Source organism: Moschus berezovskii, chromosome 4, assembly GCF_049115385.1.
Source record: "Moschus berezovskii isolate FMDL1 chromosome 4, NW_MosBer_1.0, whole genome shotgun sequence".
Taxonomy (NCBI): Eukaryota; Metazoa; Chordata; class Mammalia; order Artiodactyla; family Moschidae; genus Moschus; species Moschus berezovskii.
In genome coordinates, this window is record NC_142463.1 from 3,306,401 (window position 1) to 3,333,585 (window position 27,185).

The 27,185-nt window shown below is 48.9% G+C and overlaps 1 protein-coding gene across 35 annotated transcripts in view; it reads right to left on the minus strand.

The window, feature by feature from the left end:
• LRRFIP1 (LRR binding FLII interacting protein 1) overlaps nucleotides 1–27,185 on the minus strand; it is a 161,490-nt gene that overhangs the window by 79,370 nt on the left and 54,935 nt on the right. Inside the window, exon 1 of one of the 35 annotated variants that reach the window (XM_088835090.1) lies at nucleotides 14,365–14,702. The exons of 26 other annotated variants lie outside the window; for them this stretch is intronic. In XM_088835090.1, the coding sequence (XP_088691216.1) occupies nucleotides 14,365–14,430 (66 nt within the window). In that variant the 5' untranslated portion in view covers nucleotides 14,431–14,702. Of the gene's footprint in view, nucleotides 1–14,364; nucleotides 14,708–27,185 lie in introns of those variants that run through there. 8 more of the 35 variants (XM_055402327.2, XM_055402334.2, XM_055402336.2 and 5 more) reach the window with 8 other exon arrangements.

The window sequence follows — 27,185 nt, forward strand, 5'->3', positions numbered from 1 at the left end:
AGGAAGGAGCCTTGAAACCAAAACCAAGCTGCCTGCTGCGAGAAGGTGGCCTCGGTTCTGCCACCAACGCCTTGCATTGTTGCCTCCCGCCCCCAACCTGGGCCCCCCTCCCCGTCCCGCTGCGACCAGGGAGGAGGGGAGGGAGGAGCTGACCCAGCCAGGCTTCCTCTGATGAGATCCAGGCTCCCTGGCTTTCTCAGGACAGTCCAGGGCTGGAGGGGAACAAAAGTCAGAGGCCCAGGCCCTCCCAGGAGACACGGTTTCCCCATCCCCGGGTCCCACCTGACCTCCACAAATAGAGCCTTACGGACGGTGGGCTTTAAAGCAAGGCAGCCTTTGACGATGGAGATGGTTGGGATGAGAAAGTTTCTTTTATCGCCCATGTGGTCTCAAAATAACCCTCAAAAGCTGAACCCCTGATTCCAAAGTTCCACTTTCAACATTTTATTTTATTGGCGATAAACAAGATAACACTGACACTGAGATGACCCGTATGGTCTGAGAGATGCTAAAGATTACACAAAGCGGCGCAAGTCTGAGTTCTGGGGACTTCTGAGCAAAGGGTTAATTAGAAACAGCCGGGCCCACCCAGTCAGAGCCTGGGAGGCCAGCCCTGCAGTGCCACCCATGGTCCGGGATGGAGGTGCGGAGACCTCCGGCCAGCAGCCGGGCCACAAGGGCACACGGGCTGGCTGGAGAGACAGACAGCCAAGTGTTGCTGGTACGGTCAGAGTAAAGGGACAAAGTAGGTGATTAAACAGTTAATTTCACTAGGGGACTGTAAGTAGAAAAGCTATGGGAGACCCTTGTCAGTTAATGATCATTCAGGAAAGCAGGTTTGCTTAACCACAAAACCTAGCAGGCTTGCTTAGCAACAAAATCACACAGCAGAAGCATAAGACGTGCCCAAACAATAAAACAATGGTGGCATGAGACCCACATCCTGCCCAGTGAGCTCAGTAAGTTGATGATCCCTAGGATATGCTCAGGCTTCACAGATGGTAAAGAATATGCCTGCCAATGCTGGAGATGTAAGAGGTGTGGGTTTAACCCCTGGGTTGGGAAGATCCCCTGGAGAAGGGATAGGCTACCCACTCCAGTATTCTTGAGCTTCCCTGGTGGCTCAGATGATAAAGAATCCGCCTGTAATGAGGGAGACCTGGGTTTGATCCCTGGCTGGGAAGGTCCCCTGGAGGAGGGCATGGCAACCCACTCCAGAATTCTTGCCTGGAGAATCCCATGGATTGAGGAGACTGGAGGGCTATAGTCCATAGGGTCGCACAGTCGGACACGACTGAAGTGACTTAGCACGCATGCACGCAAGACATGCGCTCTGCACATATAAAAAAACAATGATTTATGAACCTAGTTGACCATGTAGGGACAAGAAAACTCCGCTGCTCAACCTGGAGGAGGAGCTGATGATGGAGGCATGATGTCTACTCAAAAAAGACAAAGAAGGTCTTCTCCCTCTTCCCACTTTTTGATTATAAAACTGTCGCCCAGTAAGTTTTCATTAAGTCGTGTGGTGCCGCCTTGTCTGCCCGCTTGTAAGCCTCACAAGTATCCTATTCTACTAAATCACTTCTTTTTTTAAATTGAAGGTTAATAACTTTACAGTATTGCATTGGTTTCTACCAAATAACAAATCACTTCTTACCTATAACTTTTTCTCTCACTGAATTCTTTCTGCACTGAAACAGAAAGGACTATGGTACCTGAGCTCTTCAGAGCCCCTGAAATGACACCCAGTGGTTTCAATGCTTCTCTGTCTGAAATGCCGTCGAGGGAGGTGCAGACCCAGATCGGGCTGGAGAAAGGCTGGCGGGCTCTGTGGAGATGTCACCAGCAAAGGCAGGAGTTACTTTGGTGATGGGTCTGTGCCAAGGGCTCGGCGGGCTCTGGCTCTAGATCGGACCACAGAGCAGAAGTGGGTTCTACCAGGATGAGACATGGAAGTCAGTGGATAAACAATCAGACGCTCCCCTGTTCTATCAGGGACCCCGACAGGCCTCCTGCTCGGAGCACCAGGAATCCCAGCTGCAATAAAACTGCTCCAGGGACATCAGCTGCTCCTCTCTTCAGGGAACTCAGGGACAGCCCAGCCTAGCCTGGGGACTGAGTAAAACTAAAGCAGAAGTGATTCACCAGGGCAGCAGGAGAAAGCCCAGGGTGAGGTGCGCCCTGCCCTCTTAGTCCAGCCCCTGCACAGCTTCCTTCCTCCCCGACCTCCTGTCTGTGGTGGGGGTTTCGTAAGCAGGAAGGGGAGACCCTGCCTGAGGGTGGAGCGACCACACACCACCCCAGTACCCTGCACCCCAATTCCAGTGGCATATGGGGGGCTCTAAGATCCCTAATACTATTTGTAGCCTTTTGTGGCTCCTACCAATTTAACCCCATGTCTTCAAAAACCAGAAATGTGATAAATGCTGGTGGAATCAAAGTCCTGCCTGCTTGGAGAGGACAGAGGTGACTGGAGGCAGACTCAATACTTTTCTGAAAAGCCCACATGAAGTCCAGAATCCTGATTCCGCACACTTTCTTCTGAGCTCCAAAGCTTTGCTGGGATTCAAGCAAAGTGTGGAATTCTACACCCCCACATCCCTTATCCCATGTCACAGAAAAAGCTCCTCCTCTGTTCTTAGACTCTACTGGGGCTCCAGAATTCTACATGGAAAGGGGCAGGAATTTATGAGCCATAACTCTGGGGTGACTACTGGGAAATGAGCTTGGTGGCTTTGGTCATCTCCTCCCCCTCCACGGAGAAGCCCCGGGGCCTGGAAAGGGGTGCTGCTGCTGGAAGCAGCTCCCACCCCATCCCGCAGAGCCTAGGAGATTTATGCTCTTGGCTGATGTGCGGATCAGTGACCCCAAAGCTCTGAGATGGGAGAGTTTTCTTCCAGGCACGGGACACGTTACCACCGTATTATCACCTCTCGGGAAAAGTTAAAGGACGAAAGCGCATGCACGTGGATGCAAGAGGAGTGCCAAGTGGGTGAGGCCTGAAGGGGGACAAAGAGCCGGTTTTGTTTAGAAACCAGCAGGGGCCCTCCCTCCATCCACGTGCGACTGGTCCCTGGAATGACGAAAGAACAGATGAGCAAGTTCTCAGACTCACCGGAGCACACACAGGGCCCCGGACTGAAGGGACTTACAACGCTGCGCTCCGTGCAGAGCCGCCGTGAGGCTCTGACACAGAAGCCCTTCCCTGACTTGCCTTTAAAAAGAAAAAAATGCTTTTTTTTTCTCGAAGTAGAATTGATGTACAGTGTTGTGTTAGTTTCTGGCGTACAGCAAAGTGATTCAGCCATTTTTCATACTCTCTGCTGTTATATTAATCGGTTGCTACAAGACATTGAACACAACTCCCTGTGCGGCACAGCATAGCCTCGTCGTGTATCTATCTTACACACAGTACTTTGGATCTGCGAATCCCTAACTTCCAATTTGTCCTGCCTCCCTCTTTCCCTTTTGGTAACCAGAAGTTTGTCTCGAGGTCTGTGAGTCTGTTGCTGTTCTGCGAACAAATTCTTCTGTATTTTTTTAGATTCCACACATAAGTGGATATGTCTAGGAGTGGGATTGCTGGGTCACATGGTGACTCTATTTTCAGGTTTTAAAGGCGCCTCCACATTGCTTTCCATAGTGGCTACACCAATTTACATTCCTACCAACAGTGTAGGAGGGTTTCCTTTTCTTCACACCCTGTTCAGCATTTATTATTTGTAGGCTTTTAATGATGGCCATTCTGACTGGTGGGAGGTGATACCCCACTGGGCTTTTAATTTGCATTTCTCTAATAATTAGTAATGTTGAGCATCTTTCCATGTGCCTGTTGGCCATCTGTATGTCTCCTTTGGAGAATGTCTATTTAGGTTTTCTATGTTTTGATTGGGTTGTTTGTTTTGTTGAGATTGAGTTGTACGTAGGAGCTGTTTGTACAGTTTGGATATTAACAGTTTGCTGATCATAGACTTTGCAAATATTTTCTCCCAGTCTTTTACTTTTTTTTACAGTTTTGTTTGCTATACAAAAGTTTTTTAATTTAATTAGGTCCCACTTTATTTTTGCTTTTATTTCTTTTGCTTTCAGAGACTGATCTAAGAAAATATTGCTATAATTTATGTCAGAGAATGTTTTGCCTATGTTCTCTTCTAGGAGTTTTATGGTGTCATGTCTTATATTTAGGTCTTTAAGCTATTTTGAGTTTATTTTTTATATGATGTGAGGGAGTGTTCTAATTTCATTGATTTACATGCAGCTGTCCAGTATTCACAACACCACTTGTTGAAGAGACTGTTTTGCCATTTTACATTCTTGCCTCTTTGCTGAGGTTTGACCATAGGTATGTGGATTTATTTCCGGGCTCTCTGTTTTGTTGATCTATGTTGTTGCTCAGTTGCTAAGATGTGTCCAACTCCGTGCAACTCCATGGACTGCAGCACCCCAGGCTTCCCTGTCTTCACTCTCTCCCGGAGCTTGCTCAAACTCATGTCCATCGAGTCAGTGATGCTATCTAACCATCTCATCCTCTGCTGCCCCCTTCTCCTTTTGCTTTCAATCTTTCCCAGCATCAGAGTCTTTTCCAATGGGTCAGCTCTTCGCATCAGGTGGCCAAAGTATTGGAGCTTCAGCTTCAGCATCAGTCCTCCCAAGGAATATTCAGGACTGATCTCCTTTAGGATTCACTGGTTTGATCTCCTTGCAGACCAAGGGACTCTCAAGAGTCTTCTCCAACACCACAATTGGAAAGCATCAATTTTTCGGGACTCAGCCTTTTTTATGGTTCAACTCTCACAGCTGTACACGACTACTGGAAAAACCATAGCTTTGACTAATGGACCTTTGTCGGGAACAGCATGGGATATCTTTCCATTTCTTTGAATTATCTTCAATTTCCTTCAGTTCAGTTCAGTCAGTTCAGTTACTCAGCTGTGTCTGACACTTCATGACCCCGTGGATTTCCTCAATTTCCTTAATCAACATTTAAGAATTTTCAGCATATAGCTCTTTTACCACCATGGTTAAGTTTAGTCCTAGATATTTTTTTTTTTTGATGTGATTTTAAACAGGATTTTTTTAAACATTATTTTCCTGATATTTTCTTATTAAAGAAATGCAACAGGTTCAGGTTTCTAAATATTGATCTTATATCTGGCTATCTTGCTGGATTCATTTATTTGTTCTAACAGACTTTATGTGGAGACTTCAGGTCCTCTATATAGGGTACCATCTTATGTACAAATAGTAGCAGTTTTACCTCTTCTCTTCCGGTTTAGATGCCTTGCATTTCTTATTTGTCTATTTTTCTTTCGGTTGGGCTGGGTCTTCACTGTGGCCCGTGTGTTCTTCGTTGCTTTCCAGTTGTGGCATGTGGGCTTAGCTGCTAAGTGGGATGTGGGATCTTTGTTCCCCGATCAGGGATCAAATACATGTCCTGTGCATTGGAAGGTAGATTCTTAACCGCTGGACCACCAGGTAAGTTCTGTGTTTCTTTTTCTTGTCTGATTGCTATGACTAGGACTTCCAACATTATGTGGAATAGAAGTAGTGAGAGCCGGCAACTGCGTCTTATTCCTGAATTCAGCAGGGAGGCTTTCAGCTTTTTACCATTGAGTGTTATGTTGAATGTGGGTTTATCATCCGTTCCGTTCCGTTCCGTCGCTCAGTCGTGTCCGACTCTATGCGACCCCGTGGACTGTAGCCTACCAGGCTTTTCCGTCCATGGGATTCTCCAGGCAAGAATACTGGAGTGGGTTACCGTTTCCTTCTCCAGGGGATCTTCCCAACCCAGGGATCGAATCCAGGTCTCCCGCATTGGAGGCAGACGCTTTAAATGGCTTTTATTAAGATGTTTAGATATGTTCCCTCTATAACCCTTCTGGTGAAAGCTTTTATCTTAAATGAAGGTTGAATTTTGTCAAATGCTTTTTCTACGTCTACTGAAATGATCGTGTGGTTTCTATCTTTCCTCTTATTGATGTGATACATCACGTTGATTGATTTGCTGATGTTGAACCATCCTTGTGGCCCTGGGATGACTCCAACTTGATTGTGTGTATGATCCTTTTCATGTACTGCTGTATTTGGTTTGCTGATACTTTGTTGCAGATTTTTGCACCTACGTTCAGGAGTGATTCTGGCCTGTAACTTTTGTTTTTTGTAGTGTCTGTGTCTGGTTTTGGCATCAGGGTGTTGGGGGCTTCACAGAATGAGTCTGGGAGTGTACCCTCTTCTTCAGTTTTTGGAAGAGCTTAAGAAGGATACATATACGTTCTTCCTTGTATGTTTGGTGGAATTCCCAAGTGAAGTCATCCAGTCCCAGACTTCTGTTCGCAGGGAGGTTCTTTTATTTTTCCCCCTAAATTTCAAATTCTATTTAACTTCTAGTGATCAGTCTGTTCAAATTAGTTGTTTCATCCTGACTGAGTTTTGGCAGGCTGTGTTTCTAGAAACTTGCCCATTTCTCCCAGGTTGTCCAATTTACTGGCGTACAGCTGTCCACAGTATTCGCCATGACTCTTTGCACTTCTGGGGTCTCAGCTGCTATTTCTCCTCTTTCATTTCTTCTTTGATTTGGGTCCTCTCTCTCTTCTTCCTTGGTGAGCCTGCCTAGAGGTTTGCTGATTTTGCTCATCCTTTCAAAACACCAGCTCTTCATTTCATTGATCTTTTCTAATTTTTTAATCTCTATTTTATTTATGTACTCTCTGATCTTTATTATTTTGCTGAGTTGACTTGGGTACAGGAACTGACAACAGCCACCAACTTTTGTTTTCTACATAAACCCCCAACTCCTCATATGCAGTAGACTCTAAAAATAGCGTGCTATTCAAAGTAACCAAGTAGATGGGGCCATGTGTTCTCCCGCACAGGCAGGAACAGGAGAGGGAACATTCCGGCTGGCAGTCCAGAATCAGTGTGATCCGCGTCTCTGTATGTGTGTCCACTGCCCTTCCATGCCCCTCAGCTGCCACGGGCATTTACTCCAGTCTCAAAATTTCATCTTTCCAACCCCCTTGCTCAGGCAATCATGGTAAGTCCCTCCATGAGGGGGCCTGCTCTTTCCAGCCACGACTGTAATTATGATCGCCAGGGAGAAGGCACTTTGGGATGATGCTGTCAAGGAGCATGTGCCAGCTCTCAGAGGGCATTTAGGAAATGCAGGGGGGAGGGGGCAGGTGTTGGGAAGTCACAGTGATTGGAGCAGAGACTGATGGCATTTGGGGGCAGGGCATGGCATGGCAACCATCCTGTCCTCGGGCAGGCCTGTACAATGAGGAACTTTCCCACTGGCTATTCAAGCAGATCCAAAAACCATATTCATAACTTTCAGACCTACAAACTGATTTCGACTCACATGTAAATTCAAAATGTTATCAGTAGTTTCAACATACATTGAATATTCCAGGAATGCAATCTGCATGGAAATCAGGAAAGATTATACATGGCTTTGTTCAGAACCTTCCCAAGAGTTAGTCATAATATTCACATTCTGTTCCTGCACTTTACTTTCATTTGATTTCTTTTTAATGTTACAGTTCAAACATTATATTGACTTGAAATTATATGTGAAGGTCATTTCTACCACTAGGAATTTCATTTCAGGTTTAGTAACAAGGATATTAAAAACTCGTTATAAAAAGGGACATTGGGTCTGACATGGCTGGGAGCCCCTTTCTAAAACTCTGGGGTGCAACAGGGGCACGGAACCCCTCCATTGCATGTCCACGCTTGTTGAAACAGCCTGACCACAGGTTCAGGGCACAGGCCTGGGGGCCAGTGCTGAAGCCACAGAATAAACAAGTTCTCAATTTCACTTGACAACATGGAGGACATGCAGTTAAGGACCAATCAGGCTAAAGTTTAATCGGTTATCTAAAACACTGTTACCATCAAAATCAAATCAGGTGAGTTATGGACTATAAAATGATCGTGGAATTTTATGATAAAACAGCAGCCTTCAAAGAAGCCTTGACCTCACAAGACCACTCGTGTCAGTGCCCACAGGTTGAGTCCTGGCATCGCATCCTCTGGTCTCGGGGGACCAGGCGTAGAACCCACCTCTCCTGGAGGCGGTGTTCTCAGCAGGGTCCAGGGTTTCCAAAGACAGGCTGTGCTGAGAGGGGTCTCAAGACCAAGCTGGGAGTGCTGACTCTGCTGCTGGCCCATTATGTGAACTTGGACAAATTACATCACTTTGGAAACCCAGTGATACGATCTCTGGGAGCCTGCTTTGCCTCTGAAATGTTTGGTCTACAAAGGGGTGAATTATCTGTTACACTGAGACTGTCCACAGAGTTTTCTTTCCCCGTTTTGCTACTGGAAATCTCCTGACTTTACTTCTCAGAGAAACACACCAAAAGAACAAAAATTTTAATCAGGAACAAAAGTATTCATGTTACTTAATGGAGAGCAGACTAACAGCAATTACCTATTCAACCTTCACAGAACAATCTTCAGCTTAGCAGCGACCCGCACTCAAGCTGATGAATAAAAACGGTGCATACTTAGGGCTTCCCTGGTGGCTCAGTGGTAAAGAATCCGCCTGCCAATGCAGGAGACACAGGTTCGATCCCTGGCCTAGGAAGAACCCAAATGCCACGGAGCAACTAAGCCCTGTGCCACAACTACCGAGCCTGTGCTCTAGAGTCTGAAAACCGCACCCACTGAGCCCACAGGCCGCAAGACTGAGGCGCGTGCACCGAGGGCCCGTGCTCTGCAGCAAGAGAAGTCCCCGCAGTGAGAAGCCTGCGCACTGCAACTAGAGTAGCCCCGCACGCTGCAGCTAGAGAAAGCCTGTGCGCAGCAAGGAAGACCCAACACAGCCAAAAATAAAATGAACAAAAACAGAGGTTAAAGCGTCTGCCTCCAATGCGGGAGACCCGGGTTTGATCCCTGGGTCGGGAAGATCCCCTGGAGAAGGAAACGGTAACCCACTCCGGTATTCTTGCCTGGAGAATCCCATGGATGGAGAAGCCTGGTAGGCTCCAGTGCACGGGGTCGCAAAGAGTCGGACACGACTGAGCGACGGAACGGAACGGAAAAAAACAAAACAAAACAGTGCACAGTATTTTCCATGCAAAACATTCTCCTCTTGCTGTTAACACATTTTAAATGCTTTTCTGAGATGAGGGATGTACATACTTCCTTCAATGGTCTCAACATATTGGAGCTACAAGCAAGCAGTGACTGCAAATAACCTCGTGTGTAACTGACAAGTGACACGTGAGAGCAGCCTGGCCTCACCTGAGCAGGGCTCCACGTGACAGGTTCCCCCTGGGCAATGCATCTGGGCTCCATGCCCTTCATTTCACCTGCTCTGCTCAGGTTCTTCCTTATAAACTGCATACTTTTCTTGCTGTTCAGTCACTAAGTTGTATTGGACTCTTTGTGACCTCCATGGACTCCAGCCCAGGCTCCCCTGTCCATGGGATTCTCTAGGCAAGAATACTGCAGTGGGTTGCCATGTCCTTCTCCGGGAGATCTTCCCGACCCAGGGATCGAACCTGTCTCTCCTGCATTGCTGGCAGATTCTTTACCAATGAGCCATCTGGGAAGCCCCCACACCTTTAAGATGACACAAAACACTGACACTGTTCCTTCCCAAAACAAAGACTTGCTGCTCCAGCAGCACCATGCTTTCCCACGCAGGGAGCACACAGCTACCAACACCTTGTCCTCTGCCCAAGTGATGCTCCGGGACCAGCCAGGGAAGAGCCAGGGCCCTCATTTCATCCTTGGCAGGCTCGTATGTTTGGATGGTGGGGAGGAGCTTTACAACACATGGGAATGAGGCTGGTACCCAGCAGTTCCCGCTGTGGGTTGACCCAAGTGAAAGCTAAAACGTGGGTACGGTATGAACTAGAGAAAAATAAAAATGCTGGCAGCTATCTGGTTTCTATTCATGTCCTTATTTAGAAAAAATAACCCATTGAGAGTTCTTTTGTCTGAAAAACTACCAGAAATAGAAAGGAAATGTTAATCAAATCAAAACTTGAGTTGCAAGGACGTGTGTCCTAAGAGGCTGCCTTAGCAGAAAGAAGTCCTTTGGCCTGAGCCTGGGGCTGTGAGGGCCCAGGGCTCAGGAGACTGGCTGACAACAGCAAGGATGCTCTCCTGCCGCCTCGCCAGACCTCGCCTGAGCAGGCTGGACAGGGGCGGCAGTTACCATCACCAGCTCTGAACCATCCTGCCTGGGGCCCAACGGGCCCGGCGGCCTGTGGCTGTGCAGTCTTGGGAAAGTCCCCTGAACTTTCTGAGCCCATCTTTGCTTTATGTGTAAGGAGAGACAACCAAACTGCCTCTGAGATATGCCAGGGCAAGGGAAGACTTCTACAGGAAACGCTGAAGATGGCTGACGCGGCAGGGGTTTAGGAAACGCTACCAACTGTGTCTACCTACAGTGTCTCTGTCACAGCATGTGAACTCAGCTCGGAGGAGCTTAGAAGACAAGGGAGAAAACGAGCCTGCCGAAGCACCCACCAGGAGTAAGTGTGCTGGGGAGATACCCCACCCACACCAAAAGCCCACTCCTGTTTCTCTCCCACCAGCAAGAATTCCACACCTACTGGCCAGAGATAAAACAGACCTGAGGATCAGAAACCATGTTGCTCTGATAAGCTCCATGACACAAACACATAAATGAAACATTTTAGTTAAAAAGAAAAGTAAATCTTTATAGTAATTTAAGCTACAAAGTAGCTCTCCTTCAGAGTCCAGACCAAAGTATTTACACAGGTTTTAAAGTTGTCAACTTATAGCATGAAGGAGAAAACCACTTGAAACTCTGGCCCTCCCCTAAACAAAAACATCAGCCTCAGAAAGGGGATTAAAGTAGTGGGGCACCATCAAACGCACAGGGATTCTTAATCACTGAATCTTGGATGTAGTCAAAACAGTGCTTTGTTTAAATTAGAAGTTCATTTATTTTTTCCAGATAGTCTGAACAGTAAAAGTCCTGGTAAATCCATTCCATGAAAATATGGAAATAACCTGCTTTAAAACACACACACCCACACTAAAATTGGGATGCCCAGAGTAAAAGCAGTGAAGTAACAAAAATTCCTCTCTCTGACCCAAGTCTAACATACAGTGAGATATAACAGCCTTCCTGCTGTAACAGGTTAGTAACCCAAACCCTATGGCCAAAGGGACTCCAAGGTTAAAACTTTTAAGTATGATCAGATATTCTGGGAACACTGGCATATGAGTAACCAACCGGTCATAAACATTTCCTTCACTGAGTCACACAGCCTGATTTTTCAAGGATAAGAATTTCCTCCTGAACATTGCCTTTTGAGGAGCAAACACATCACACCAACATGCGGCCTAATTCTGCAGAAACTAGATAAGAACCTCACTCTTAATCAGGTAATACGCCGATCAACTTTGTCTGAAAACACTTGAGCCGCTATAAATAACATGATTTCCTGTGCTCAGTGTAAGTGGCAGTTTAGACTGCAGGATCTGAGAAAAAAAAAGTGTGTGAACAAGGCTTCCGCTCCGCTGACATTAGTTCAGGCTGAACAGAAACTAATTCTTAAAGAAAAGGGGAAATTGAGTCTCCATCTTTGCCCTAGTGGGACAGACACTCTTACCACTAAGAGAAAAGACCTAACTTACTGCTTTTATATCTTAAGTGCTTGGGGAAATAATCCATCTAAAACAGACCAGGATTCCAACACCCAGAGAGTCTCAGGCTAAGCCTAGCAGGGCCAGGCACCCTAGCACTGTGTTTCTACTCGCCAGGACCAGGGGACCTGGGCACAGGTACCTACAATGAGATGAGACTTGAGGGGTCCACGTTCCCCCCAACAGCCTCTCTTAGGATGGGGCTGGTTGTTTGTGAGGACTCTGTGCTGCTCAGTGTGTGGAAAGCAGCCAGCTGACACAACCCAGCGTGGACACAGGGAAGTTACCCAAGTTAAGGAAACATGGTTTCCACACCGTCCACTCCTGCAAGGAGCCTGGACTTCCTGCTCAGATCCTGCTTTTTGCTTTGAGGTGGAGCTAGACAAATCCATGTCCTCCCGCCAATCCCAGCTCTGGTCTCACACCCATGGGGCCCCGGCCTTCCTCCTCCTCCACTGGGGACCCCTGTTCCCGGAAGGGAGACAGGGTCACTGAGCACTGAACACAAGCCGGCACAAATCAGTCTGAAATGCCCACCCTTCTCTGGCTGGAATACTAGTGCCCAGCGTGGCCGCTGGGTAAGTCATTCGGACATGGCCCACCCAACACCCCACCCCAGTTGTTTCCTTTCAATCACTAACGTCATAAAACAAGGACTGTGTTTTACTTTTGTTCCCCATGTTCTGCTTAAAAAAATTTTTTTTTTTTTTGCTTTTTTTTTTACTAAAAACAAACCCCTCCCCAACAAGCCCTCTCCCAAACAAAAACTCTAACAAGTTCACAACTGATTACTGAAAACCCCTGGGACCAAGGATGTTTCAGAATTCAGCATTTTTGGGTTTTAGAAGGGTAATAAGCATACACTGTATGTTCTATAACAACTCAGAGTAACAGTCCTTAATCAAGTACCTTAACGGGGTTGCAGAGAAATGTATGAGCATTCACACTAAGATGAATAAAGGCTGAAAACAGCCTCCCATCAGCCAAATTAATGGGACCTGGGGACCTTGGCACAGGACCCCACAATATGATGAGACTTGGGAGAGGACACAAATAGCCTCCCATCACTGCCAAATGAATTCTACTCACAACTTACAAAAAAGAGAAACAGCCTTAGTTTTCTGACTGTACTGGATCCTGGAATCGCGGGGAGGAGGCGGTGGGCACCTTCTCAATGAGCAGCTGTTCCAGTCTCTCCTGGCACCGGCTCCCGGCAGCATCTCTGTGAGGCACACATCTCCACCAGACCCTATCCCGGGGTAAGTTAAGGCTTAAGGATACGCTGCATCGGGTGCCATCGAGCAAGAGATGCTGTTTCTACTCCTGCCTCAGATCCTGCTCCCCACGGTCACTCTGTTCTTCTCCGTGCCCAGCAGTTCATTCCTCTGAGCTCGAATCTTGCCCAGGACTAACATCAGTCTGTTCTTGCCATCTATGGCTTGCCTAGGCGGCTCCTGGGAGCACCAGCCTTTCTCAGAGCGCTCCCCTCCTTTCTTCCAAGGGCCCTTCCCTGATGCTGACGCAAGGCTCTCTCTGCAGGTTCCCAATTAGGCGAAGGGGTAGGAACCAGATCCAAGGGTCTGGTTCGAGGCTGGAACCTTAAGTGAGGCCAGAGGAGCACACCGAATGTGGACATTAAAAATAATACCCACCTGACAGTCCTCAGTAAGGAATGCAATTTTCAAGTGTGTGTTCATCAGAGTCTATTTCTACACCTCTTTCTGGGGTTGACCAGGAAGCTGAGGGCAGGGCAGTCTTACTCATCTTGAACCTTCCAGAAACATTCAGTAGGTGGTTAATTCCTGTCTGGTGAAGGAGTGATTTGGGGGGGGCTCACTCTTCAATTAAGGTTACACAAAGGCCCAATAAAGTGGAAATCTAGGGTCTCTCTCTCTCTCCCTCTACAGTACTAATAATGTATGTCTTTTCCAAATTTCACCCTTTCACTTTCAAATATTCCCATTCATGATCAGCCACAAGCCACACGAAAATGGGTAATTACAAACCTTCCCCACTTCATCCGCTGCCGGACTCTAATAATGCCTCACATCCATGGTCCCAATACTGGGTGTTGAGCTGGAAAACTGCAAAACTCCACATATGAAAGGTCCCCTCCAGACGCAGAGACCCCAGGAGACCAGCCAAAGAGGATTTGGGAACTGGAGTCTTAGGGAACTAGAGAAAGTTCTAAGGCCCAGAGAAGGATAAGCACTCCAAACCACCCTGCCACTGGGGGTGCCAGCCTCAGGGTGAAGGCACCGCCCCGGGGCACCAGTGCCCAGGTGCTGTATTTTGTAAAACATCAAACTAGCAGTTCTGAGTGAAACTCCAGACCACGCGCAGGTCTCAGATCTCGGCTGGATCCACGGACGAAACACCCAACTGGACAGAGCCTGTCAATGCGGCCAGAGTGGACTAGACCGAGTTCCCTTCCGCCGTGGGGAGGAACGCCGTCCGGGGAAACATGCTTTCCGGGGCGCAAGGAGGGCGGCACAAACGAATCCGCGAACTGAACCGAGAACACCCCACCCCGCCCCGCCGCTCATCCTCGCCTGGGATCGGACTTTCGCTTAAGGGGGTCCCCGGCCAGGCGGGGCCCACCCACACCTCACTAAGCACAGATGGTTGCGGTGGAAGGTGGCGCCCGCCCTCGGCCGGCCCCAGCACATGCACAAGGTCCAAGCATTCGCAGCCAGAACCGAACGTTTCAAAGACATGTTTTCCTCTTACCAGTCTCTGAGCTTCTGGGCTCAGGCAGTCTATCTCCTGGTTCTGCGCGGCCGCAGGGTTGGTCATCCTGCCGGCTCAAGACCACCTTCTCACACAGCCAGCAGAGATCCTCAGTGGACGCCGGGCTCTCGGGATCCGCGGGCGGGCTCTCAGCTCAGCCGCATGCCGAGAACGGCGGAATCGCGGTGCCGGAGACGACCCGCGCGTCGGGACGGCAACCTCGCCCTCGGCCCGGCGGAGCGCGCCTCCGCGGTTCCGGGCTCGGGCGCGGCCGCAGGGGCGGGGCGCAGGTGGCCAGGGCCGGCGGGCCGGGGCCGGGGGCGGCGCGGGGAGCCGAGGAGACGGGGCCGGTCCCCCGCGAGCTCCGCCCCTGCGCCCCGCCCCCGCCGCCCTCCGGGTCCCCCCGGCGCGCTCCGCCCCCACGCCGCGCCCCCCGGCGCGGTCATTAATCACCAGGCAGCCCCCTTCTGTCCCCACCCGAGGAGGAGACCCCCGGCCGGCCCCGGTCACCCACCACCCGCGGAGGGACGGCGAACCGAGGAGCTTTGGAAGATGCGGGAGTGGGGAGGTGCGCGCGGGGCCCGGCTCCCCTCGGGGAGGGGTCGGTGCGGGGGAGGGTTCCGCACAGGGGCGGGGTCCTGGGGGGCGGAGTCCTCCGGGGGCGGGGTCCTGGGGGCGGGGTCCTGAGGGCGGAGTCCTCCGGGGGCGGGGTCCTGGGGGCGGAGTCCTCCGGGGGCAGGGCGGACAGTCTCCCCAGGCCCCGCCTGCACCCCCGCCAGCCTCCGCCTCCCTCACCGCCCCCGCGCCGTCGGTGCTGGGCTGCGGCCCCAAATTCAGGCCAAATTGAGCTTCTACGGACACGGCAGCCTCGCCCGAGCTCCGCAGCGTCTGCTGGCCGGGGTACACCGTTAACGCGTCCCCCGGAGAAAGGGCCGCCTTCTAGGGCGACCGGAACGCGCGGCCCGCTGGGATGAGAACAAGCATCCGAGGGCCGGGTGCGCCCCCTGCCCGGCTCCCGCTCAGCAAGCCGCGGCAGAAGAATGAGGTTCGGTGCGGATCCGGGGTCTCAGGGCCGGGGTTGGTGGGGGCGGAGGGGTTGGCCGCACCGTCCAGGGTCCTGCGGGAGGTCGTGCGAGGCCCGGGCCGCGCGGAGGGGAGTGTCCGCGGCGGGACGGGGCCCCCGCGGCTCCGCACGCGCCTCCTCCAGCCCCAGAACACGCGTGACTCGTTCTTTAAAAGTCCTATAAACCAACCATGGAAACATGTCCCGACCTCGCCAGGCCGGGGCGGGAGCGACGGGAAGGAAGGACGCAGATTTTTATCAGAACGCCAGCCTGTCCTGGCCATGCCCCGCGTCCGCGGCGCCCCCTGCTCCTACGCCGCGTTCAGGCGGCCCCGGCCCCTGCTGACCTCGCCCTGAGGGCACGTGTTCGGAAGCCCTTCTCAGAAAGACCACCTCCCCGCCTCAAAATGAAAACTTCCAACAGGAAGGTTGGGCCGAGGTCTCTGCAAAGGCGGCTCCAGCAAGCGTCTTGAGAGACCACCGATGCGCACTAAAATGTTACCGTCGCCCGGTTTCCCCATCTCCGCTACCCTAACCTAGCTCCCAGTAAAGTGTCAGCGCGGAGGACTGTATGCGCTCACCTTCCCGCTCCGGCTTCAGGGGAGGGGGCTCTGGAAGGAAGGGTGTATGTGTGTGTGGAGGACGGGGTGGGGTGGACAGAGGAGGTTCTGGGAGGACGGGAGGTTCTAACCTAGGAGGGAGTAGGGGCAGCAGAAGAGCAAAGCCGAGTAAAGACCCAGAGTGGCCGCTGCGGGAGAAACAGCAGGTGTCAACTTTGATGAAGGGGAACATAGCCGCCAAGCTTTAATGCACAGCACTGTCAGGTTCTGAATAATTTTCAGAAAGACTGAGATGCATGCCTTTAATACCTTGTCTTCTTGCTGTAACGCTGTTAAAATCTGTTAGTGTGTTAACAGTTCTTGATTAAGCACGTTGGAGAAAATAATTTTAAGTTCAGTTCAGTTCAGTTCAGTCGCTCAGTCGTGTCCGACTCTCCGCGACCCCATGAATCACAGCAGGCCAGGCCTCCCTGTCCATCACCAACTCCCGGAGTACACTCAAACTCATGTCCACAGAGTCGGTGATGCCATGCAGCCATCTCATTCTCCGTCGTCCCCTTCCCCTCCCGCCCCCAACCTTTCCCAGCATCAGAGTCTTTTCCAGTGAGTCAACTCGTTGCATGAGGTGGCCAAAGTATTGCAGTTTCAGCTTTAGCATCAGTCCCTCCAATGAACATCCAGGATTGATCTCCTTTAGAATGGACTGGTTGGATCTCCTTGCAGTATAAGGGACTCTCAAGAGTCTTCTCCAACACCACAGTTCAAAAGCATCGATTCTTCGGCGATCGGCTTTCTTCACAGTCCAACTCTCACATCCATACATGACCACGGGAAAAACCATTGCCTTGACTAGACGGACCTTGGTTGGCAAAGTAATGTCTCTGCTTTTTAATATATTATCAAGGTTGGTCATAACTTTCCTTCCAAGGAGCAAGCGTCTTTTAATTTCATGGCTGCAATCAGCATCTGCAGTGATTTTGGAGCCCCAAAAAATAAAGTCTGACACTGTTTCCACTGTTTTTCCATCTATTTCCCATGAAGTGATGGGACCAGATGCCATGATCTTTGTTTTCTCAATGTTGATCTTCAAGCCAACCTTTTCACTCTCCTCTTTCACTTTCATCAAGAGGCTTTTGAGTTCCTCTTCACTTTCTGCCATAAGGGTAGTGTCATCTGCATATCTGAGGTTATTGATATTTCTCCCAGCAATCTTGATTCCAGCTTGTGCTTCTTCCAGCCCAGCGTTCCTCATGATGTACTCTGCATATAAGTTAAATAAGCAAGGTGACAATATACAGCCTTGACGTACACCTTTTCCTATTTGGAACCAGCCTGTTGTTCCATGTCCAGTTCTAACTGTTGCTTCCTGACCTGCATACAGGTTTCTCAAGAGGCAGGTCAGGTGGTCTGGGATTCCCATCTCTTTCAGAATGTTCCACAGTTTATTGTGATCCACACAGTCAAAGGCTTTGGCATAGTTATTTTATGTAAATACATATGGGATTTGGGGAATCTCTGGTGGAAAGCAAAGATAATTTGAGTAACAGCTCCACAGCTGAGAAGGATAATCCATTAATAAAACCGCCTTCTGGGAACCTTCAGTTGGAATTCTGATGTAGATCAGCAGATTCTAGAGCTGCTTGCCACCTGGAACCCTGTGACCACATCTCCCTGAGCCGGGCACAGGAAACAGGCTTCATTTGTCCTGCGGGTCTCAGGGCAATGCTTGTAGGCACCCCCCCACCACCTACCAGGTGGCCTTCCAGTTGCTAGTTATCAGCCTTGTGAAAACCGCACAGGAAAGTGGGCCCTGGAGTTAAACCCCCTGGCTCAGTTCTTGGCCAGACTGACTGTAGGACGGTGACCAAATTACGTAGCCCCTGTGTCTCGAGTTTCATCTGAAACCTGCCAGTGATAATGAAAGTGCCCAGGGTGAAGGGGAGGCCCCCTGAGCACAGTCAGTGAAGCCGCCTGGCTGCTCTTGGCCCCCTGTCTTCCCCCTGCCTCCAGAAACCCCCCCACAAGGCACCCAGGCCTGCCTGCCCTGCTCTGCAGCAGGAGGGAAGCTGGGCAGCAACGGGTTAAGATGGCTGAGACTTGGGAGAGATGGTGAGTGGCCCCAGAGAAGACAACAAACCCACAGCCCCACAGAAGCTACGGGAGGGCCCGGCTGCAGAGGCCCCAGGTGGCAGGACACTGTCCCAGAGGAAGCAACTGGCTCATTAATTTTAGTCCCAGGAACAAACTAACAACACCAACAGTAAGATAATAATAGTAAAGGCACAAGAGATTTCTGACTCCACCCAGTAGTAGCAGCAGCTGTACCAACATCCTTCTAGACGAGAGGCCATGACATTCTGACATGTGTTCCAGCCGGCCACCCTGGGGGGACAGCTCAGACCGGTCCCAGCTGTAGGGCAAATGTCAGTCTGTTTTTTAAGTGCTGCAGAATTCACACTTCTCTGTGTTATTTAGATGCCGGGGCCCCAGAACACAGTGTAGAGGGTCTAGTTGCCTTCATTTTGATATAAGCAGCTCTCCAGTGAAAAGGGGCCCTCTCCCGGCAGCACCCACCCTGCTCTTGTTTTTGAAACTCATCATGCACGCTTGTGAGGATGACTACTGAGTGGCGCCTACACACTTGGCGCTGGGAAAGTGCACGCAGAAGTCAAAGAAGGTGACATTTTGTAGAAGAGAAGCCATGGACGGGCACTACATTTTTAGCCTGGTGCTCACAGCTTTAGGTCACTAGGCGTGTGTTTGTGTGCTCAGTCATGTCCGACTCTGCGACCCTGTGTACTGTAGCCCGCCAGGCTCCTCTGTCCATGGGATTCTCCTGGTGAGAATATGGCAGTGGGTTACCATTTCTTCCTCTACTAGGCAGAATAATCTAAATCCTTTCAATTGGGGAAGACAAAACCAGAATCACCTAAGAGCGTCAGGTAAGAAGAAATCTGACAAGAAGCCCCCAGGTTCCATTCTCAGGGAGGCTGGCAGAAGAAACCCAGGGCACCTTAGAAAGATCTGAGCTGCAAAATGGGGCGGGGGTGGGGGGGACCGGGGAAGGGCCAGGAAGAGGGTGGCCATCCATCCTGACTGCTCCAGTGTGGACCCAGGGTCTTTATATTAAGAGCTGTGAGGTCAATGACACAGGTTCCGTTTTCCCTCCTTTTGGTCAAGATCCCCACTTCTAGCAGGTTGACTCTACTTTCACTCCTTCCAAGCTGCAGGCAGTCACTCACCTACAAGCACCCAGGCACTGTAAACCCAGGGACTCTGTCCTGAGAGGGGCCTCAGGTTTTGTGAAATCTCCGATTGTCCCGGGCATTCCTAAAAGCCACCATGCTTATGCTGCTTTGAGCCTTCCCCCCAAAAGTGTAACGTCCCAGATCTCAAAAGCAGTTCTCCGACATGCAAGATTACGTGCAGGAACTTAACTTCTTAAGGGACGCTTAATAAAGGACAAAAAGGTAAGTAGAATGATTTAATTTTGTTCTAGGAACATCAGACTCCTAGCTCACCAGCAAACGCCACAACATTTAACCACTTTGGGGCCACACCCTAACTCGTTTACTGGTCTCCATGGTGTTGGGCTGTTGCTAGGTTCACCAGTATTGCCTGCTTCTGTGGTTTGGTTCTGAAAGCTACAGCAACCAAGACAAACCCTTCCAGGTTTGCAGGACAAGGCAAAGGGCCGGCCTGGGAGAGCAGGGTGGTTCTTGGTCTTCCGGCTCTTTAGATAACTCGCACAAAACCATTTTTCCAAATCATAGCCAGCACAGCTGTTTTTCATGAACATGAATCACCAGTCATATTGGTTTCAGCAGAATAACCATTTCTATATTACTTCTAGAAACAGTGAGCTTACATTATGTTATAACTTCCCATGGATCCCTTTGACTAAAATAAAAAAACACTTCATATAGTAAAGCTCATGAAGCGATTATCCAGATTTGCACCACACCTTACAGTTTACAAAGCATTTTACACAGGCTTGCCTTAGAAATACTGTGGGTTTGGTTCCAGACCACTGCAATAAAGTGAGTGTCATAATAAAGAGAGTCACATGAAGTTTTTGCATCCTAGCGGATAAAAAAAGATGCTTGCACTACACTGCAGTCTATTAAGCATGCAAGAGCATTATGTCTAAAAACAATGTATACCTTAATTTAAAAATGGTCCTTGTTGTTCAGTCGCTCAGTGATGTCCGGCTCTTTGTGACCCGTGGACGGCAGCACGCCAGGCTTCCCTGTCCTTCGCTATCTCCCGGAGCTTGCTCAAACTCATGTCCATTCAATCAGTGATACCATCCAACCACCTCATCCTCCGTCGTCCCCTTTTCCTCCTTCCCTCAATCTTTCCCAGCATCAGGGACTTTTCCAATAACTTAGCTCTTCGCATCAGGTGGCCAAAGTATTGGAGCTTCAGCTTCAGCATCAGTCCTTCCAATGGATATTCAGGACTGGCTTCCTTTAGGATGGACTGGTTGGATCTCCTTGCTGTCCAAGGGACTCTCAAGAGTCTTCTCCAACACCACAGTTCAAAAGCATCAGTTCCTCGGTGCTCAGCTTTCCTTGTGATCCTACTCTCACATCCATACATGACCACTGGAAAAACCATAATTTTGACTATATGGACCTCTGTCAGCAAAGTGATATCTCTATTTTTTAATAAGCTGTCTAGGTTTGTTATAGCTTTTCTTCCAAGGAGCAAGTGTCTTTTAATTTCATGGCTGCAGTCACCATCTGCAGTGATTTTGGGGCCCAAGAAAATAAAATCTGTCACTGTTTCCATTGTTTCCCCATCTATCTGCCATGAAGTGTTGGGGCCAGATGCCATGATCTTAGTTTTTTGAATGTTGAAGTTTAAGCCAGCTCTTCACTCCCCTCTCTTATTTTCAAGAGGCCCTTTATTTAAAAATACTTAATTGCTAAAGAAATGCTAATCATCATCTGTGTCTGTGCTCAGTCCCTCAGGCATGTCTGACTCTTTGCGACCCATGGACTGTAGCCTGACAGGCCCCTGTGTCCATTGGATTCTCTGGGCAAGAATACTAGAGTGGGCTGCCATGCCCTCCTCCAGGGGATCTTCCTGACCCAGAGGGGTTGAACCCTAGTCTCCTGCATTGCAGACAGATTCTTTACCGCTGAGTCACTAGGGAAGCCCCAACCATCATCTGAACCTTTGGCAAGTCATAATCTTTTCACTGGAGGAGGGTCTTGCCTCTGTGTTGAGGTTGCTGAAGGTTAAGAACTGATGTGGCAATTTCTTAACATAAGATGACAATGAAGTTTGCCACAGTGATTGGTCCTTCCTTTCACAAACGATTTCTCTGTGGCATGCGATGCTGCTTGATAGCATTTTTGCCCACAGTAGCACTTCTTTCAAAATTGGAGTACCTCCTCTCAAACTCTCTTTATCAGCTAAGTTTATGGAATATTCCAAACCCTTTGTTGACATTTCAACAGATCTTCACAGGAGTAGATTACATCTCAAGAAACCATTAACATTGCTTGTCCACAAGAAGCAAACTCTCAGTTATAAGTTTTGTCATGTTTTGTTGTTCAGTTGCTAAGTCGTGTCTGACTCTTTGCAACCTCATGGACGGCAGCACTCCAGGCTTCCCTGTCCTTCACCATCTCCCAAAGTTTGCTCAAACTCATGTTGGATGAGTCAGTGAATGTCATTTAGTCATGAGATTGCAGCAATTCAGGCACACCTTCAGGCTCCACTTCTAATTCTAGTTCTCTTGTTGTTTCCACCACATCTGAAGTTACTTCCTTCTCTGAAGTCTTGAGCTCTCAAAGTCATCCATGACAGCTGAAATTAACTTCTTCCAGACTTCTGTCAATGTTGATATCCTGAGCTCTTCCAGTGAATCACAAATATTCTTAATGGCATGAAGCATGGCGAATACTCTTTAGGAGGCTTTTAATTTACTTTGCCCAAGTCCATCCAAGGAATCACCATCTATGGCAGCGATAACCTAATGAAACATATTTCTTAAATACAGGGTTGCCACAAACCTTCTATTTGTTAAACAAAAAAAAAACCACAGTATCTTTGAAGTGCGGTAAAATGAAGCACAATGAAAAGAGGTCTGCCTGTACACACGCTCAGGCCCACAAAGGTTGTATCACGTGTCCACACAGATGAATGTTGGAAGAGTGGAGCCCGGCTTTTAACCCAAGTCTAAGCCCTTAGTGTCCAGTACGCCATCTGACACAGCAGTGCCCCCTGCCCGAGCCAGCCAGGGATGCTCGCTGGGACAGACAGCAGACAGGCTGCCTCCTTGGGCTCAGTCTGGGCCTCCATGGGTACTGACAAAGTAATGTAGCCAGGTCAAGGTCAAGGGTGTAGCCGGCTCTTCTGGGAAGACCAGGGCACTGGTAGGAGCGTCAGGTGAGGGAGTCAGACCCTGCGTGCCATTCACCTCCCAGTCAGCTGGCCCAGCTCAGGCCACAGTGGACTTGGCCCTAGAGTCAAGATCCCGAAGGCCTCCGGTGGACACAAATATTGGGGGCAAGTGACTGGAACGTGAGGGAGCTCGTTTCTGGCACACAAACAGCTCCTGCTTACGGAGCACCCACCCCGGGCCGGGTGTCCTGTGACCACATCCTTCAGCCTCACTGCTGCCTGTGTGGTCTTCACTGTCCCCCAGGACTGAGTGGGCTCTTCAGGGATGGGTGCACGTGCTCACCCCAGGGAACAGAAGGCAGTTCATAAACGATGGATGGATGGGTGATTCTCCCAGGAGAACGAGGGACTTCGATAGCTTCTCGTCAACTCCTATTGATCTGTGTATTTTATATTTTTGCAGCAATGGAGAATAGAAACTCTATTCTAAAAGTGGCATGACTTTAGGAATGTTTTTTTCTGCATAGTTACCTAGCACCCAACAATTCACCACACTTCTTTTTCATTTAATATATGTTTAAAATCCCTTTGGATTTTCTAAGCAAGGTGATGAGTTCGAGTTTTGGTTGGCCTGAACTAGAAGCAGGGGCAGAAAGCCTTATTGGAGGTGTCCAACAGGCACTTTGGCAGCAGAAGTATGAACTGGTTTAAGGTGATGAGAAAAATGGTAGCATGCACGTAACAGAAAACAGGCTGGCAGGAGGAATCCGGGGATCCCTACATTTCATGAATAAGAGGAGTGACAAGAACAAGCCAACACAGGGACTTCCCCAGTGGTCCAGTGGGTAGGACTCCACACTGCCGATGTAGGGGATACAGGTTTGACCCCTGGTCAGGGAACTAGATCCTGCAAGCTGCGACTAAGATTGACTATCTTGCATGCTGCGACTTAGACCCAGAACAGCCAGATCATCATCATCATAATACAAGAACAAGTCAACACAGACGATGGGTAGCTGCGTAGAGAAAGAGATAACAGAGGCGCCTTCTGGAAGCCACTGTTCAGAAGGCTGGTGTGAATACCGGTGTTAAGCAAGGCAGATGTAGTGATGACAACAGGGTCTGGAAAGCCTTTAATGTGCAACTCGATAAACACTGGCTATTGTATTCTCTTGCTGAAATTCTACATTCCAGCATTTTCAGTGGTTTCTGCTCATATAGTACATGACACATCACAGCCCGGGAGGAAGACAGAAGCAAGAAGAGGGTTTGGGTGGGGAGAGATGTGTTCACTTGCCCATCTGTTTTTTTAAGGATGGAAGAGACTTGAGCCAGTTTGGAGACTGAAAAGTGGGAGAGTCAAAAGGAGAGGGAGGAAAAATGGAGGGGGTGTGGGCAAGACGGCTGACTAAGGGATGGTGGGGGTGGGCTGGGGGCTTTCTCTGGACTTTCAGCATTTGTCCTGATCCGAGCTAAGATGGGGATGAGAAGACCACAGTGTCCAGGAGAGGACAGACCACGAGAAGCACAGGCCTGGTGCAGAGACTGCGGACACAGAGCTGGGGGAGGAGAAGGGCAGGTGGAGCAGAAATTGTAGGACGCGCCGGAGAGCTGCCTCTGGCTCAGCCCAGGCGGAGCTGGTCTCAGGACCTGCGCCCGGAGCCCCGCCACGGGGCTCCCAACAGCCCAGTAATGCTGGCACAGGGTCAACTCGACCCACATTTAAAGTAATTTCTAGCTTATTTTACTCTGGGATTAAGTTCATCTCCAAGAGCGCCCGGGAATAAGTCCATAGCAATCTTGGGGGAAAATGTATCAGTTTTTCAATCCATTCCTCAGAACCGTTGATCCTTAAGACCAAGACAAGAGTGATCACGGGAACACTCCTCATGGACTGTGGCCAAGGAAACAGCCACAAACACCTGTAATAAAGCATCTCTTAGCAAAACCAATCCTGTTTTTCATGAACACAACACACTGCAAGTATCAGCCAATTATTTTCTAAAAATATTGAGAACAAAACAGCGAAATCCATCACATATTTCTCCATAATATAGGAAAAGGCTGAAAAGTCCCTCTAAGTCAACCTTAATTCAAAGAAAAAAATATTTCTACATGCACTTGGAAAAGTACATTTAAAACACTTTTGCTCAGAATAGACAGAAAAAATATGCTTTACTTTCAACAACTGTATTTACTAGCTAACAGAACACTTTCTGATAAGAAATAAAGGAAATGTTTCAATATATATTTAGGAAAATAAAATGATTAAAAAGAAAAGCAATATTTCTTCCAGATGCTCACTGATTTATTTGGCTCTGGCCTCAGTAATCTTGCCTATGAGTTTAACATCTAGGAGAGATAAAAAGTGCCTAACAATCAGAATCATGAAACAAACATTTACCCTGCTCACTGAAAAATCAGAAATCAGTCAGGCTACAAATACTATTGACAAATGTCATGCACAGAAAGGAAGCATGGGAAACACTGGAGTTTATAATCTGAACAGTACCCACAGCAAACAGGGAAATTTGAGGTCATGTAGGATGAATTCAAAAGTTTAAAACCAGGCATTCCTGCTAAACAGCTTGATTTGAAGACGACCCGACTTCAGGACAAACAAACATCAGAAGTAAGCAACCTTCTCACCTAAGGTATGGAAATGTCTAAAACAGCATCCCTAAAATGATCTTCCTAAGAAAATACATATTTCTAAAGGAAAACAAAGGCTGTAACACACTGTGTGTGTGTGCTCAGTCGCATCCAGCTCTTTTGCAACCCCATGGACTGGAGCCCGCCAGGCTCCTCTGTCCACGGGATTCTCCAGGCAAGAATACTGGAAGGGGTTGCCATTTCCTCCTCCAGGGGATCCTCCCTCCCAGGAATCGAACCCACATCTCTGGTGTCTCCTGCATTAGCAGGTGGCTTCTTTATACTGCGTCACCTGGGAAACACTAAAAGCACATGTCCACAGCCTAAAATAAGGGTTTTCCCTTCTGCGTTTTAGCCCCCGAAATACAGTGCAAAGAAAAACCATCAACTATTAGCCTCCAGAAAGGTACCAGATTATGGGCACCTCCTGTATCACCAATTTGTATGAACCAGATATCTTTCCAGAAGACTTAACATAGAACATAAAAACCTCACCTCTGAAAAATGAAGACTTCAGATGAACTTCAAGAGAAGTTTAAGGAAGAGCGAAGAACAGCCGTCTGGAGAGACATGTTTGGCACGAGAGTGGAAATTCTGGAATGACTAGAGATCAAATAGCACTCCTGATCACGTCAGCTCTGAGTACCAGCCGACAGGTCAATTAGAGGCACCTTTATACCCGCCAGCTCACCGGGCAGCTTCGCCCTGCCTGCGGTAATGGAAGGGCGTGGCTCCCTAAGCCCACTGTAGGGTTTCCAAACGCCTCTTCTGACCTGTGGGTTTGATTTTCAGTTACTGAGATTCCATTGAAGCCCCTTCCTCTTATCCTCACTTCCACTGAGGCATGAGTACTAAATATAGGATTAGACTATGAGGGAACTTTTCTTTATCTATTTATTTTCTTTTCAACTGAAGGATAACTGCTTTACAGAATTTTGTTGCTTTCTGTCAAACATCAACATGAATCAGCCATAGGTATACAAATGTCCCCTCCCTCTTGAACCTCCCTCCTATCTCCCTCCCCAGAGGGAACTTTAATACAAATACAGGGCAGGGCTTCATAACCATGGCTCTACTGACATCTGGGGTGAACTAATTCTTTGCTGCAGTGGTGTCCTGTGCATCAGAGGATAGCCAGCTGCATTCCTGGCCTCTACACACTAGGCGCCATAGCAACCTCCTCCCTGCCTATATATTGTCACTGTGCTGATCTGACTTCTATGCAGAGCACATCATGCGAAACGCAGGGCTGGGTGAAGCACAAGCTGGAATCCAGACTGCCGGGAGAAATAGCAATAACCTCAGATATGCAGATGACACCACCCTTACAGCAGAAAGCGAAGAGGAACTAAAGAGCCTCTTGATGAAAGTGAAAGAGGAGAGTGAAAAAGTTGGCTTAAACCTCAACATTCAAAAAAGGAAGTTCATGGCATCTGGCCCCATCACTTCATGGCAAAGAGATGGGGAAACAATGGAAACAGTGACAGACTTTATTTTCTTGGGCTCCAAAATCACTGCAGATGCTGACTGCAGCCATGAAATTAAAAGACGCTTGCTCCTTGGAAGAAAATCTATGACTAACCTAGATAGCATATTAAAAAGCAGAGACATCACTTTGCCGACAAAGGTCCGTCTAGTCAAAGCTGTGGTTTTTCCAGTGGTCATGTATGGATGTGAGAGTTGGACTACAAAGAAACTTGAACGCCAAAGAATGGATGCTTTTGAACTGTGGTGTTGGAGAAGACTCTTGAGAGTTCCTTGGACTGTAAGGAGATTCAACCAGTCCATCCTAAAGGAAATCAGTTCTGAATATTCTTTGGAAGGACTGATGTTGAGGCTGAAACTCCAATGCTTTGGCCACCTGATGTGAAGAGCTGACTCATTAGAAAAGATCCTGATGCTGGGAAAGATTGAGGGCGGGAGGAAAAGGGGATGACAGAGGATGAGATGGTTGGATGGCATCACTGACTCAATGGACATGAATTTGAGCAAACTCTGGGAGATGGTAGAGGAAGGGAAGCCTGGAGAGCTGCAGTCCATGGGGTTGCAGAGTCAGACGTGACTGAGGGACTGAACAACAACAGCACACTGGGTGCGAGCAGCAGTCTCCTCCCTGCCTGCGAAGACCGGAGGTGTCTCCAGACACTGACAGATGTCCCCTGGGAGGCGAAGAGAACCTGCTGAGAACC